The following is a 17,635-nucleotide window of genomic DNA, read 5'->3' on the forward strand; positions in this document are numbered from 1 at the left end:
ATTTAGCTACTCATAGGCAAAAATGAAGAAACTAAGGAAGAAAATAAGATTAAACTCATAATAGATGATAAAGGGATGAAAATCCAATGTTAAAATGATAAACTAATACAAAGTTTCCCAAAGCAGTAAAGAAAAAACGGCTATCTACTTTCTGGAGTTTAAAACTTAACCTAAATTTGACAAAAAGAATTATTTATACACAGCTGAAATTATCGAACAAAATTACCCCTGAGAAGGTTCTCCGGCCGCACAATTCTGTGTGCAGTCTACACTTTGAAGCTGGGCTTGACAGGATGGACTTCTGCGGCTGCACATCTTCAGATTCTGCGTACCGCACATTTCTGAGTGCGGCCACACTCTTGAATTTGAGCTTGACAGGAGGGACTTCTGCGGACTGCACATTTCTAAGTGCAGCCGTACTCTTGAATTCTGTATCTCTATGAACCTCATCTTCTGCGGCCGCACATTTTTGAGTGCAGCCACACTCTTGAATTCTGTAGCCGTACAATAATAGTGTGGTCCACACTTCTTCATGGACTCAGAATTCTATCTATCTGAACCTCATATTCTGCGGCCACACAATAATTATGTTTGTCCGCACTTTGCAAAGGCATTCTGTCAGAGGTCCTTCCTAATCTGCGGCCGCACTCAATATTGTGCAGTCCGCACTTTGCTCTTTTTGCTTGGTTTTAGTCCTTGTCCAAAATTTCTCCTTCTTGAATTGAATTTCTTCATTTTGGCTCTTTTTTCAATGCTCCTGCAAGTAAGCACATTTTATCAGTTTTCGGGAATACCTTTAAGTATTTTTGAGCTAAAACTAAAGTAAAATAGTGCAAATAAGTACTCAAAATCCCTACTTATCAATCCTAGAGCCTTAAATGGCACTATAAATAGGAGCCTTCAATGCTCTTACCTAACAACGATAAATCACGAACCAATCACCTAACACTAAAGAGCATCACACACACACAAACACTAAGAGTTAGGATTCCAAGCCTTTGGTTTTCTTACTGTTTTCTTTTCTTTTACTGACTACTATCGCTGGTCTAAACTTGAGGTTTCTAGGGTCTTAAGCAAATGAAATAAGCTCTCGTTTGGTCTGCTGCTCTTAAAAAGGGAAGCACATCTCTCATTCTCCTCTTTTGTTCGTTTTCTTTGAATTCTACAAGCATGCTAGTTAGGTTCTGAGTATTACCATTGTTTTATTATGTTCAGTATGTTAATGTTTATGTTATGTCAGCTTAATATCTACTTGTGATTAGTTGTCTTGCTTTGAGTCTTTGATCAACGACTGATTAAACCATTAATTGATTCCTGATGATCTCTATTCCTGTGTTCCCAACAGTCTACATATTTAAGTTATTATATGTTCATGTTCACATAAACCTCATAGCTTTTTTATTGGCAAGCAGTAACCTTTATCCTTGCCTATTGCATCTCTGTAGTTTGTGAGTTTTTGAAGTTTAACTTATTATCGGATAACCATGATTGGGTGAATATGAAGGTGTTAAGTTCATATCCTTTATCCTTTAAACCTTAAGTAGGAACTCTAAGTGTTTATATGCTATCTTCCCTACTTATGTCTGTTAGACTGTTTCTGAGTTGCCACTATGGTCTTTCATTTTGCTTGTTGTTTCTGTTGACCTAGTCTCGTTTGAACTAAACATCTCCTCTCTTCTCCCAGTAATCCTATTGTACACATCTGTTAAGGCTAACTTATCTTTCTTCATAATGTGATCATGATCCTATTTCTTTTTGTTTGTTATAAAGACTGATAATTGGTTAGACTGAACTTAACTATTTTCTTGATTCGTCAACACCCTCAACAACATGCTTACTTGGTATCATATCTCCTATCTCTTATATTTAGGGTTATCATTCATCTTTAAAAAGCCGGCATGCATCTTATCCTTTAGAAGGACCTAATTACTCTGCCCTAGTTAAGTGATAACTTGTAAAAAGAATCATGATCATCTTTGTATTCATGTACTAACCTAGACATAAGTTTGAGTTGAACATGTTCCAATGCAATACCTTCCCTTTATCTGTAACTCTTTCCCCTCATGTCATGCTTAATCGAATTCTATAAATGTGTAAGGTTTCCCTTGTCTACATAAGATCGTTACTGCATTTGAAGTGTTTAAGTAGCTGACTGAATACTGCATGCTCTTGCTTAGCTCCTGATTATGTATCTTGTCCAGAACTACCCTAGTCCTTGCTCTATTGATAACTTTAAACCAAATCCAATCCCTAAGTCTCATAAAGATCCTTGTTGATACTATCTGAACTTGATGATTTGTTTGAAGCTAATACCATTAAGAGTATGATTCTGTAGAAATCCTTAGGGATTCCATATTGTAGTCTACAAATTTGTGGACCTATTGAGAAAGTTGATCATGTCCTAGACATCTTTGAAACCCCTGCATATGTTGAGTTGTTGTTGCATAGCTTTACTTTTCCTTGGAATATTGCTTTGCTCCAATTTAGACCTTTGTAATATTCTTATGATGCTCACATGTATGTTGTTTCAGAATGAAATCTTTAGAATTCATGTGATATATGTTTGGTAATCCAGTATAGACTATATGTTCTTATGTTAGGATGGAAAGTATATATTTTGTGGTAGGCTATGCTATAGCATTTAGTTTACATTGAAAGGGCCTCATTGGCATTTAAACCCATAAGGAAAACATGTTGTTAGTGTTTAAGGGTATTTGGGAGTGGAGTTTGACTCTAGGTTGGGCTTCCCTCCCCGGCACAAGCATTGCCCTGGGCCTTGAGTCCCTTGGGAACTTTGAAGTGTCGGGGGATTCAAAGGGAGCATCGACCTTGAGTGAAATTTCCTCATTAGCCCTTAATTCATTAAAACATTTAGTTCTCTGGGGGTTTAATATTTAATGACAACGAAAGGTTTTCAATGTGTATTATGTACTAAGTAGAATCACCACATTAGTATGTGGGAATGCTTCTAATGACCTTCTTTATTCTTTTGGGCATGTATACATTTGGCCTGCCGAGTTCCTAAGGAACTCAGGCCCAAACCAGCTCGCTGCATCTTTGGAGAGTCCAGTCAGCTCTAGCCGTGCTCCTTAATTGTTGGGCCTATTTTATTGAGGCCCAATTATCAGAGTCCAGTCCTCTATCCCTTACTTCTTCCATTACTGCTCATTATTTCCATAGCTTAGTTTACTGCTTTTTGCTTACTGCCTTTGTTGCCTTATCGTATTTCATTGTCATGTATTCAACACTCATATATTAAATTATGTGCTTTATCTTCGTACTTTATAACATATGAAACATAGGCAAATTCTAACTAATATATGACTTAAAGGAATCAATTAGTAATTAATCTTCGCCCCGTTAATTATGATTTGCTCATCTTTGTATACTCATCTTCCTTAAAGATTTTTTTTGAAGCTCATGCCCATAATCAAACAACAGCCCGTTTTCAAAAAGAAATTAGAAAAGAATCACTGGTTTTCGCTAACAAGGAATGAAACCAGATTTTTCATGAAAAGCAGTAACGAAATGATCACCCAAATGAATTTTCAAAGACTCGCCTTCTTCAGAATTTTAAGGAAAAACGAGGTACATTTGGAATCATTGTTCTTGTGTATATGTTCTAAAATTGTAGAAGAATTCGTTCTTCAAAGATAATTACTTTCTTAACTTAATAGTTACAAGCCTTAAAATCTAGACCACTTTCAAAACTCGCTTAACATTCAATAACTCTTTTATAATCCTACTCCCCTTCTAAGTCTTACATATACTCCCTTTAACATATAGTAATCCATGCCTTAGTAATAATTAAGCATAGTATAAATAATTGATTCCTTAAAATTAGTCTAAGTCCTATGGAGCTACCTCAGGTAGATTTTAAGGGGTGCCTAACACCTTCACCTTAGAAGAACAAAAAACCTTAACCATAATCTTACCAGTTTGCAGACCTATAATGAACATAACTTAGGAATTAAATAGGTACCCTAGTATACCTTTAAATATTAGGTGGCGACTCTCTTTCATCAACAACAGAGAAACCACAAGTTGAATCCTATGTTGACTAGTGCAAAATAGGGTGCAACAACATGGAGACTCTTCTGGAGATACCACACTTAGGTTTTGACCTTAGCAGACTTAGACTAATTTGGCTTCTACATTTATTTATCCCTTACTTTGATTATAGTTGAAATTGCAATTACATGCTTACCTGTTTTATTTGCTCTTTATAATTATCATGCTTATTGCTGCTAAACCTTTGCTTGTTACTGCTTTATATACACTGCCATCATATTTCTTTCAATTGAGTCTTGGCCGTATACTATCACACATAATGGCGCGCGAGGGTTGTCTTTTACACCCCTCCGAACCTTCTATTCAAAACTCTCTAGTTTCAGAGAATGGCTTTGTCAGGTCAACTGACATAACTTCTCGCAGCCTTCAGTCCAATTCAAAAGTAGGAAACACTCTACTCTAGTAAAATAGGTCATACTGCATAAGCCTTAGGTAAGTTGGTCCTTGGTACCGACACACAATTAGGAAAGCGACCCTGATGTCAACGGGTCATGCACCCAACGACATAATTTCTGTGGAAAGACAAACAAACATGATAAGACACTTAAGGATCTGAAGCAAACACTTATCCAAATATCTTTCTTTTACCCACCTCAGAAAATGGAAATCAACCAAAGCATCCCTGAAATCAGCATGGTAATGGGAGCACCACATAAGTTGAAACAGTGGTGGAAGAATATTCGTCGGGAACACAAATATGAGGTTCGGACGCACCTAGGGGCATTAACTGCATTGATGAACATTCGAGCGAACAGGGTGCTCACTCGCCTGTTAATAGAATTTTGGGATTCGGCTAAGGTGGTGTTCAAATTTTCCGACTGTGAGCTGGTACCAACATTGGAAGAAGTCATAAGTTTCATGGATCTACCGTTCAGTGGAAGAAAGCCAGTATTGCCAGTTACTATGCCCGGCTATCGATTCTTAGATGCCTTAGGTCTTACCAATAGAAGAATCCTGAGAAGTATTGAGGATGGATGGGTGAGCCTCAGCCAGATGTTTGACAGATTTGAGCACTGTAAAAGCTACAAATAGTATTCAAGGGAGTTTCAATGTGATCAGGTGACATGGGAGAGTCTCAGGCCTATCACTTTCACAATGGCACTGTTGGGATTATTGGTCTTCCTGCAGCAAAGGGGCCGTATCAACATCAACCTATTACCAGTGGTCCCGGCAACCTTCTGCGACAATCTTCAAGCTACTTTGGTGCCGATGGTGTTAGCTGAGATACTGAGATATTTGTCCGCATGTGCACGAGGGAATGATTTCTTTAAAGGTTGTAACTTGCTGCTTCAGATCTGGTCTACTGAACACTTATTCCAGCAAGAGGCCACCATCGACTACTTTGTGGGTGTCAATAATATGATCTGCAACCACAATGAAAGAATGAGACAGTGGATTTCCCCACATGGGCAAAAAAATGGAGGGAAACACTGACCAACCTGACAGGAGAATGGATCAACTGGAAACTCTTTTGGTTAGGTGGAAGGGCAATCTTGAGGACTCCTCAAAAATACATCATTGAGTTAATCGGACTAGAAGGCATTCAACCATACTCACCCATGTGGGTCCTCAGGCGGTTCGGGATGATCCAAGACGTGTCTCTATGGACAAGGACGATGCTATACGAGGATGAATACAATGGCTAGATCCCAATTCCCAGGATAAGAAGACTGGAATGACTTGGTAAAAATGCCTATGGGTCAAAACTCTTGGTATACCCCTAGGTATTACGTCTGGATTAACGAAGAAGAAGAAGAACTGGCCTGGTTAGAGGATGCAGTGGTTGCTTTGTAGATTTACCATGAGATCTTGCCACATTACCTGGTGACCACTTCAATGCATCGTCAGGTGGTCCCAGGATCCATGTTGACACCTGCTGTAGATGATGATCGGGTCATTCAGATAGAGTCAAGCACAGAGCCAAACGAATATCTGGAGGAGGAGTCTGAGTTCAATGATGACGAGGAGGAGTTTGAGGAAGACCTGGAGGATGATCTGGAAGAGGAGCCAGAAGAGAAGGACAAGGGAAATGACTCAGGGGATGGTTACTAGAGTTGGTTGATTTCCCCTCTTTCCTACTTTGTACCTTTATCCCTAGTTTCTATTTTACTTTCCAAAAGGGCAAGTTGTCTAAGTTCATGCAATTCTATGAAACAATGATGTAACTCTTGTTCCCACTTGTATCATTCCAAATTATCAATGAAAACAAATTGCTTCGGATAAATGTGTCAAGTCTAAATGTCTATCAAATATCAGCGAATTAAGCCTACCTCCGGCAATGAGAGGTCCCCGCGAATTCTAGGAACACGCTAGCTATAATGCATGAATTATCTGCTATGTGTGATTTTCTACTCATATAAACGAAGAAACTGACTCGTGCTCCCTTTTCTTTTCTTCTTAATTTTCTTTTGCTTTATTATTACCCCCAAAAGAAAAAAAAAGTTGGTTTGTGTGGACCAAAACTAGCGAAGCCACCATATAATCTAAGGTAAAAGGGAAAGATGTCAACCGCAGAAGACCCAACTGAACATGCGCTGGTCATAGCCGACAGCCCGGGGCGATCAAGGGAAAAAGACAACACTAGGAATGATGAACACGTGACCAGGATGGCCCAGGAAATGGAGTCCTTAAGAGAGGAGGTACAACATATCAGAGAACTGGAGCACCTGGTCGTGACAACACATCCTCAGCCACCTAGATTCCCTTATTTGGATTCACTTCCAGATCACTTTCCTTCCACATCACGCCAAAACAACAACACCCCAACTTCAACTCCCACCACTCAAGTCATACCTCCAGTAACCCCCTCTAACCCACCAAATCCCCCTATCCACACTCCTTATGTACCACAGTACACTCAGACATCACAGAGTTTGTCTTTAATGCAACTACCCATCCTCGTGATGGAGTCACTTTCACCACTAACCAACACATACCTGTGGCACATGCCGCCACCTATGAGCGGTACGTTCCCCCTGTATATGCCATTTCTGAACCTACCTTTACAGCACCTGTCACGGTCAGGGTGCCTTATGAGATTGACCATCCAGTAAGGAACAATCGGTGGCGGAAAGAAGAAGAAAGAGGTGGTCTCAGCAGTCGTCCTTTACTACCAAACCAACCCACCTTACGGAAGCACCTCTTTTCCCCCAAACAACCACTCACCACCACCCAATTACGCTTCATTCTATAATACCCAGCCACAATACCACCCTCAACCACAATACTACCCTCCTCAAGCCAAGAACAACCAAAACCCACAACGGCCATATGCTCCTGTCCAAACCACTACTCAGCAAAACCGACATGCTTATGCACCACGCCCTCATCCCAACTTTGAAGAGAGGGGTCCTAGAACTTATACACCGATTGCTGAGCCTCTGGCCCAATTGTTCGAAAGGTTGAGAAGAGCAGGATTGATACACCTAATCAAGGGAAGGGTTCCTAAACATCCCTCCAAATATTTTGATACCACTAAGAGATGCGTGTATCATTCCAATGTACCTAGGCACGATACTGACGATTGTTTCAAGTTGAAAATGAAATTGAAACCCTGATCAACAGCAAAGCCATTCAGTGCACTCCGGCACCACCTAATGTGAATCGCAACCCACTGCTAAATCATCAAAACCAGGGAGCTAATATGATCATATTAGACGAAGAGTATGACTTGAAGGGAACAATTGTCATTATAGGAAATGCAGAAGCCGCAAGGATCCCTCCCCAAAAGGCTTTGATCATTTCAGTACAACTAAGGCCTACAGTGGCGGTTCAAACTTATCCGCAGCAACCTGCCAATGCTACTCGAGACAAAGAAGATCAGGAGTACAAAACCGTGCTATGGACATACCAGCGAAAGGGAAAGGACAAAATGACATACGCTGCTACAGCCCACGGTATGACTAGGTCTGGGAGATGCTACACCCCTAATATGTCAATCGATAAAATCTGGGGAGAAAACAAATTCCAAGGAGGAACATAACAGACCCAGAAGCCGCTGAGTTTTGGAAAAGAATGTCAAGCAAACAGTATTCTATGGAAGAGAAGCTCAAGAAAACCCCAGCACAGATATGTATCATGGATCTATTAATGAGCTCCGACAGTCATAAGGATGCCCTGTTGAAAATACTAAGTGGGGTAAGTGTACCAAGTAACACCACTAGTGAGGCATTTGCCGCGACAATTAGGAAAATGGTCGAAGCGAACATGATCACTTTCAGAAGAGACGAGCTTCCTGTCAAAGGTGCAAGCCACAAGAAGGCTCTTACAACAACAACAAGAATAACAACAACAACAACAACAACAACCCTATAAAAACCCACTTGTGGGGTCTGGGGAGGGTAGAGTATACGCAGACCTTACCCCTACCCTAGAGGGATAGAGAGGTTATTTCTGGGAAACAAGGCTCTTCACACCACTGTCAAATGCGGGGACAAACTAGTGTCCCGGGCGCTAGTCAATAGAGGGTTAGGAATCAACATTTGTCCTCTCTCTACCCTGCGGGGGTTAGGAATTCATCTGAGAGAAGTCAAGGAAATCCATGTAAGGGTGAGAGCCTTTGATGGTTCACAAAAGGATGTTATTGGAGAAATTTATCTAGCTTTGCAAATCGGACCAGTTGATTTTCTGGTATTGTTCCAAGTGATGGCCATCTCCTCTTCCTACAACTTGCTGCTGGGCAGGCCCTATATACATATGGCAGGGGCCGTTCTGTCTACTTTGCACCAATGTATAAATTTCGAGTGGGGATGCCAAGAAATCGTGGTTCATGGCGAGTGGGGTCACTCCACCTATTTGGAGTATGCTGTTGCATTCATTGAAGGGCTGGATGGAGTTGCCTTCCACGTTGTGGAAATCATGCAAACTACTAAGATGGAGAAGACTGAACAAAATTTTGGAATGCAGTCACCGTATAGATCCAAGATGGATATGAGGGAGATGATGAAATATGGATACAGGCTAGGAACAGGGTTGGGATCCAAGTCAGATGGAATCATAGAGCCAATTAAACATAATGGGCAGAAAGGGAGGGCTCGCATAGGATATCAGCCTTCGGAAGGGAAAGCTCGCACCATTAGCTTCGGGAAAAAGGTTTTTGTGCCAGAGCATGTTGCAAGTCCAGGACAGAGTTCAGTACTAGAAGATGATATCATCGATGGGATGGGAAAGCTGTTCATGAATATGATTGAAAAATATTGTGAAGGAACTGACATCAAGACACCAACTATCATCGAAGCCGAACCAGGGGAAGGGCTGCAGAATTGGACAACCAGTCCATCATTGGTTCGCCGGGAGTCTTGGTAGTATGGAACTGTAAAACTTTTCTTTTGAAAATAGCATGGTCAATTGAGGCATGTACCGTGTCTGTACCTTTGTGTCATTTGCCTTTTGTGAACGCTTAAGACATTCCCCTTTTGATGAAATAAAAGAATCATTTTTCTAAATATTGTAACTTTGTTTTACTGCTTTATTTATACTTAGCTTTTCTTTTTAGTAATCAAACCAATAAAAAATTGCGTTCCACGATTATGACATGTAACAAAACCATTGAGCGCAATGACCCGGATTATGAAGAGTATGACGAGAGCATGATGATCGGAAATCTCCCGTAGGAAATCAAGAAACCGGAGAGTTAGAAAAAGCCCAACCTCGAAGAAATGGAAGTGGTAAATCTTAGAAGCGAAGAAGATGTAAAAGAAACCAAAAACAACATTCACCTAGAAGCCGAGCAGAAGGAAAAAATGATTGAGCTCCTCCGACAGTACGTCGACGTGTTTGCATGGTCCTATGATGACATTCCAAGACTAAGCACCGACATTGTCTCGCATCGACTACCCACTAACCCTATCAGACCGCCGATCAAGTAGAAGCCCAGAAAGTTCAAACCTGTTTTATGTCTGAGGATAAAGGAAGAAGTGACCAAGCAGATAGAAGAAAATGTAGTAAGGGTCACCAACTATCCAAGCTGGTTGGCAAACATCGTCCTAGTGCCCAAGAAGGACGGAAAGATCAGAATATGTATGTACTACCGGGATCTCAACAAAGCTAGTCCAAAGGATGATTTCCCCCTGCCAAATATCCACATCCTCATCGGCAATTGCGCGAAGCATGAACTGCAGTTGTTTGTGGATTATTTCACTGGATACCATCAAATCTTAATGCACGTGGAAGACATAGAGAAGACAGCTTTCACCACACATTGGGGAGTCTACTGTTATAGAGTTATGTCGTTCGGTCTCAACAACACGGGCACCACCTACATGAGTTCCATGACAACCCTCTTTCACGATATGATCCATAAGGAGATTGAAGTGTATGTGGACGACGTCATCATAAAGTCTGGAAAGAGTTCATAGCACTTGGACGACTTAAGGAAATTTTTTTGAATGCCTGCGAAGGTACAGTTTGAAGTTGAACCCAGCAAAGTCTGCGTTCGGAGTCCCCGTTGGGAAACTATCTGGTTTCATTGTAAGTAAGAAGGGGATAGAACCGGATCCATCAAAAATCAAGGCCATCCAGGAGTTACTGCCACCAAAGAGCAAGAAAGATGTCATGAGTTTCCTGGGAACATTGAATTACATTAGTCGTTTCACAACCCAGTCCAGGATAATCTGTGAACCCATTTTCAAGCTACTAAAGAAGGATGCTGCCACGAAATGGACGGAGGAGTGCCAGAAAGCCTTCGACAAGATTAAAGAGTATCTTTCAAACCTGCTAGTGTTGGTTCCCCCCGAACCAAGGAAACCATTAATGCTCTATTTGTCAGTCTTGAACAATTCCTTCGGCTGCGTGTTGGGTCAGCATAACGAAACTAGGAGAAAGGAGTAGGCCATCTACTACTTAAGCAAGAAGTTCACACCATGCGAGGCCAAGTATACCTTGATAGAACGCACTTGCTATCTCTGACTTGGATTGCTCAAAAGCTAAGGCATTACATATAGGCATACACTATGCATCTGATATCTTGGCTCGACCCGCTCAAGTACTTTTTTTGAAGCCAATGCCTACCGGAAAGCAAGCTAAAAGTCAAATTCTACTTAGTAAATTTGACGTTGTGTACATAACTGAAAAGGCTATCAAAGGACAAGCTTTAGCCGACCACCTCGCCGAGAATCCAGTAGATAGAGATTACGAACTGCTTACCACGTATATCCTCGATGAAGAAGTATTATTTGCCGGGGAGGATATTGCACAATCATACTCTAGGTGGAGAATATTTTTCGATGGAGCAGCAAATTTCAAAGGAGTCAAAATTGGGACAGTCCTGATTTCGGAATCTGGACAAAACGACCCAGCATCGGTAAAGATAAGATTCCCTAATACCAAAAATGGCTGAATACGGAGCATTCATCCTTGAAATCAGAATGGTTGTTGACATGAACATCAAAGAACTTTTGGTCATAGGAGATTCCGATTTGTTGATACACCAAGTCCAAAGAGAATGGTCCACCAAGAATGTCAAGATACTGCCGTACCTGCAATGCGTGAAGGAGCTGTGCAAGAAGTTCACAAAGATTGAGTTCAAGAACGTCCCCAGGATTCAGAATGAGTTTGTTGACGCCCTTGCAACCCTATCATCTATGATTCAGCATCCAGACAAGAACTACATCGACACTATCGAGGTAGATATCAGAGATCAACATGCCTATTGCTTCCATGTAAATAAAGAACTAGATGGTAAACCATGGTCTCATGACATCAAGAAATTCCTTGCGACCTAGGAGTACCCATAGAATACTACTAATGGTCAAAAGCGAGCCCTCAGGAGGTTGGAAAACAATATTTTCCTCAACGGGGAAATCTTATACAGGAGGACCCCGGACTTAGGTTTGCTGAGATGTGTACATGCCGCTGAAGCAACAGACTGTTGGAAGAAATATATGCAGGGATGTGCGGACCCCACATGAACGGGTTCCCATTAGCCAAGGAAATTTTGAGAGCGGGATACTTTTAGATGACTATGGAAAGCGACAGTATCCACTACGTGTAGAAGTGTCACCAGTGCCAGATTTATGGAGATTTCATCCGGGTTCCACCAAATGAGTTAAATGTAATGGGTTCACCCTGGCTATGCGCCGCCTGGGGCATGGACGTGATTGGACCCATAGGGCCTGCAACATCAAACGGACATCGTTTCATCTTGGTGGTTATAGACTATTTCACTAAATGGGTCGATGCATCTACATACAAAGCCGTCACAAAGAAGGCAGTGGCAAATTTTGTCCGAAACAATATCGTTTGCAGATTTGGGATACCGGAGTCTATCATCACTGTCAATGCCACTAACCTCAACAGTAGCCTCATGAGAGAAATCTGCGAGAAGTTTAGAATCTTCCACTGCAATTCCACAGCCTATAGACTGTAAATGAATGGGGCAGTCAAGGCGGCTAACAAGAATATAAAGAGGATTCTGCAAAAGAGAGTGGACAATCACAAATAATGGCACGAGAAGCCACCTTTCGCTTTATTAGGTTATCAGACCACCATGAGGACATCTATTGGGGCAACGTCCTACATGTTGGTATACGGCACTGAAGGAGTGATACCCGCAGAGGTCGAGATATCGTCCTTAAGATTCATTCAAGAGGCAAAATTGGACGACGCAGAGTGGATACGGGTCAGACAGGAACAACTCATGCTCATTGACGAGAAAAGAATGGATGCAGTATGTCATGGCCAGCTATATCAGAACAGGATGGCCAGTGCACTTCACAAAATAGTGAATCCTTGCCAATTCAGACCGGGCAGTTGGTTCTGAAGAAAATCTTTCCCCATCAAGAAGAAGCCAAAGGAAAGTTCGCACCAAACTGGTAAAATCCTTACATGGTTCACCGAGCACTGTCTGGTGGAGCTCTAATTCTAGCAGAAATGCATGGAAGAGTCAACACGAAGCCTATCAATGCAGACACAATCAAGAGGTACTATGTCTAAAGACAAATAGAGTTAGGGTTTTTGATGTAACAGAGTACGTTCAACCTGACTTCCCATGGAGGGTTACATAGGAAACCCACATAGGGTTCGGTTTCTCTCCCCCTTTTCTGTTGTAATAGAAAAACCAAATATCACTTTTGTATGTTGTTCAAGAACTACTCCGACTTGATTTTCTTAGAAAGGAATACGTAGGCAATCCTCATCGGATTCAACCGTCTTTTGTAATTGAACTACATTCTGGCCTGATTCCATTTGAATACGTAGGTTGTCTGAGTCAGACTCGGCCATTTTCATTCTTAATCTCATCATTTTGCATCTATTGTAATAGAACTACACTTCGACCTGATTCCATTTGGATATGTAGGCTGCTTGAGTCAAGCTCTATAATCTTTATCATATTTTATCATAATCCACGAACTACGTTCTGACCTGATTCTGTTTTGGATACGTAGATAACCTAAAAAGGTTCGGTCATAACCTTATGAAAGCCTTTGTAATGCATTAGTTCTAATTAGGATGCAGTCACAACAACAAGTAGCCACGTTGTCAGAGGTGTCACGGAAGATCCACATCAACAAGATGGAGTTTTCAAGAGGATACGCTCATATGTGGAGAACCTTTCGTAATATGTCATAATCAAGAACGACGACATTTGCCTTAAAAACAAATTATTTTCAAAATGTTTTTTAATATATATATATATATATATATGTGTGTGTGTGTGTGTGTGTGTGTGTGTGTGTGTGTGTGTGTGTGTGTGTGTGTGTAGTAATTTGTTCCATCTATCGAACTTCGTGGCGTAATCATGTCAAAGGCCAGCGCAAGCCAACACTATGGTCGATACAAACCAAATCCCCCCTACTAAGAAGTTTTCTTTGAGTGTAGGGTCAACAAGTAATAAGGAAGCACTAGGACCACACTGGGGCAATGACGGATCCGCCACTTGCCTAAGATTATCTCTCCTCCTTGTTTTACTTAAAATTTTCTAGTATAGCCAAATCTAACTATTAAATCCTCTGTAGGTGCCTCGAAATCAGACAGCTGATACAAAAATTTGTACATAGCAAATCGGCTGCTCAATCAATCGGAGCGCCCTGTACAAATCGAACGTCGGCTTCGCTAATCGAAGTCCCTGTATATAGCAAATTGTCAGCTCAATCAATCAGAGCACCTTATACAAATCGAACGTCGGCTTTACCAATCGAAGTCCTGTATATAGCAAATCATTAGCTCAATCAATCGGAGCGCCTTGTACAAATCAAACGTCGGCTTCGCCAATTGGAGACTTGTATATAGGAAAACTGCAAACTTTGCCAATAAGAGCAATTCGCAGCACCACTCTATCAACACGGACACCGAAATAGACAACCGCAAACCTCGTTACCAATATTCTGCCAATCGATGGCCGCAACCTATCTTCGCAGCCAAGAGTACCTCTTGGGCATGCCTTTGGGGATAGCCCGAACTACAACGCTATGGGGACAGCCAACCCAGTAGCGGGCTTAACATCCCAGCTCAAGACGAACATCAAGCTCAAAATTTCAAATCATTCAAATTAGGACGCAAAATTCAAGCTACCATGAGTGACCAATCTTTTGTCTCGCCGTATCGTCGCAATACGATGCTGGGGCAATTACTGCGAGTGCCGATTCCCCAAAGTCCCTACTCCAGAACTACATGAGGCCTGATCCTTGTTAAGCCCAAAGTATCTAAGCAATTCAAAGACAGAATTCGGTCCAATATTCCCAAATCTTTCTAGATTCTTCCTCAATTCAATCTTGCAATTTACCATTCCCATTTCCTACAATACCTGCCTAAAAGTCGGGACAAAATTGGCTTTGGTTCAATTTCTTTGCCCGAAAACTCTTTCATCGTCTCCGGTCAAAGAGGAGCAGCTGTTGAAGGCCAATTTTGACCCTCCCTTTTAAATTAATTAATTTATATTTATTAATTTGCAATAAATGATTTCAAAGTATTTTCCAGTAATGAATATCTATTTTTCAAATTAATCAAGCATTAGTTTCAAATTAATCACGTAATACTGACATTATGTAGTTACAAATATATTTACTATTTTATGTTATTAAAAATAATTTCTATACGAAGGTTTTATAATTAATTCGGTAAATTATTTCTTAAATTTTAGTTAATTAGTTTACTATTTCAATAAATCAAAATTAATGACCGCAGTATTTTTTACAAATAGTTAATTTATTGTAGTAATTAGTAGTATTTAACAATTATATTTTTTACTTTATTTTATTGAAATAATTAAGTTTATTTAAATTAATTTCAAAAGGGATAAAGACTAAAAGGCTATGATTGCAATTCCTTAACTAATTACAAAGTGGCTATTAGTTAAATTATTTTTGGCCCAGATACAAAGCCCAATCCGGACCTGACCCGGTCCAAACACCCATCTCGTTTCCCACCTTGGTGATCCGCGACACCCTCTCTTAGCCAATGAGAGCACACCATGTCACTCGCCTCTCTCACTCACAAAGAAAGCACATTAAATGTCGGCCATCCGTCTATTTGATCGACGACCCACATTTTATCTCTTATTTACTCTTTAATTTAAAACACATCTTCGATTCATCTCAACCGTCGAAGCCTAACAGATCCAACGGTCCATGTATTTTGTCATTTTAAATTGTTAAGGCTTTAATTATCAGGGCCGTTGATCTAAAGCTCCAACGGCCCAAAACTCTCTCACCCATTTTATCCCTAGAGACAACCCTAACCTACCCAGAAACCCTAATCATTTCTCCCACGCCTTGCCGCCCACTTTTTCCTTTTATCTCTGTTCTTTCTCTCGTCTTCTCAGCCTCCATCAATCACAAGACCTTGCATAAATCTGTGCAAGGTCAACAAATCAACCATGAATTCATTCTTTCTGTCTTCCCCGACTGCGAATCTCGCCGATTTCACTCCTATTTCATCACACAAATTCGAAATCCCCAAAGCTTAACCCTAGACTCAAAGATGAAAGTTCAAATCACCCGGGTTCTGTTATGATCTTTCAAATCGGAGTCTGAAATTACCTTTTGCCTCCTGAAGTCCATGAATCCTACTGCAAATTCCATTTTTCAATCACAAAATTCAAACATCTAAATCTTGAAACCCTAGACCCAAAGACGCAATATCAAATCTCTGATTTTCCTTCATGTTTTGTCAAATCGGAGCATGCATGGAGTTCTTTCTCAGAGTTCATCATGAGGATTCGATGTCCAGAGGTTAAACTCAGTGACCTCTGGACAATAGAGTTTAACTGATGGGCCTCTGCCTTTAATGATTTAATCTCTCTTCTCAGGTAAAAATCTTCATTGTTTTTTCCTCTGTTCCCTTTCAATTTCACTCAATCGTGCTCACATCATCAGGTAATTGTCACCTTCCACTATCTAATTTGAATTCTTTAAAACCCTAGAGCCTTAAATGGCACTATAAATAGGAGCCTTCAATGCTCTTACATAACAACAAAAAATCACGAACCAACTACCTAACACTAAAGAGAAACACACACACAAACACTAAGTACTATCGCTGGTCTAAATTCCAAGCCTTAAGTTTTCTTACTATTTTCTTTTCTTTTGCTGAGTACTATCGCTGGTCTAAATTTGAGGTTTCTAGGGTCTTAAGCAACTGAAAAGAGCTCTCGTTTGGTCTGCTGCTCTCAAAAAGGACAGCACATCTCTCATTTTCCTCTTTTGTTCATTTTCTTTGAATGCTACAAGCATGCTAGTTAGGTTCTGAGTATTACCATTATTTTATGGTGTTCAGTATGTTAGTGTTTATGTTCTGCCAGCTTAATATCTGCTTGTGATTAGTTTTCTTGCTTTGAGTCTTTGATCAATGACTGATTAAACCATTAATCGATTCTTGCTGATCTCTATTCCTGAGTTCCCAACAGTCTACATATTTAAGTTATTATATGTTCATGTTCAAATGAACCTCATAGCTTTTTATTGGCCTTCAATAACCTTTATCCTTGCATGTTGCATCTCTGTAGTTTGTGAGTTTTTGAAGTTGAACTTATTATCGGATAATCATGATTGAATTAATCTGAAGGTGTCAAGTTTATATCCTCTATCCTTTAAACCTCAAGTAGGAACTCTAAGTGTTTATATGTTATCTTCCCTACTTATATTTGTTAGACTGTTTCTGAGTTACCACTGTGGTCTTTCATTTTGCTTGTTGTTTCTGTTGTCCTAATATTGTTTGAACTAAACCTCTCCTCTCTTCTCCCAGTAATCCTATTGTACACATATATTAAGGCTAACTTATCTTTCCTCATAATGTGATCATTATCCTATTTCTTTCTCTTTGTTATAAAGACTGATAATTGGTTAGACTAAACTTAACTGTTTTCTTGATTAGTCAACATCCTCAACAACATGCTTACTTGGTATCATATCTCCTATCTCCTATCTTTAGGGTTATAATTCATCTTTGAAAAGCTGGAATGCATCTTATCTTTTAGGAGGACCTAGTTACTCTGCCCTAGTTAAGTGATAACTTGTAAAAAGAAGCATGATCATCTTTGTATTCATGTACTAACCCAGACTTAAGTTTTAGTTGAACATGTTCTAATGCAATACCTTCCCTTTATCTGTAACTCTTTCCCCTCATATCA

At 40.3% G+C, this 17,635-nt stretch overlaps 1 protein-coding gene across 1 annotated transcript; it reads left to right on the forward strand.

Moving 5' to 3' along the window:
* The first annotated feature begins 11,399 nt into the window (after nucleotides 1–11,399).
* Nucleotides 11,400–11,792, forward strand: LOC142168089 (uncharacterized). Its single transcript, XM_075228749.1, has one exon. It carries the CDS (start codon nucleotides 11,400–11,402, stop codon nucleotides 11,790–11,792), a length of 393 nt encoding a protein of 130 aa, XP_075084850.1.
* Nucleotides 11,793–17,635: the final 5,843 nt, after the last annotated feature.

Source organism: Nicotiana tabacum, chromosome 13 (genome assembly GCF_000715075.1).
Source record: "Nicotiana tabacum cultivar K326 chromosome 13, ASM71507v2, whole genome shotgun sequence".
NCBI classification, from domain to species: Eukaryota; Viridiplantae; Streptophyta; class Magnoliopsida; order Solanales; family Solanaceae; genus Nicotiana; species Nicotiana tabacum.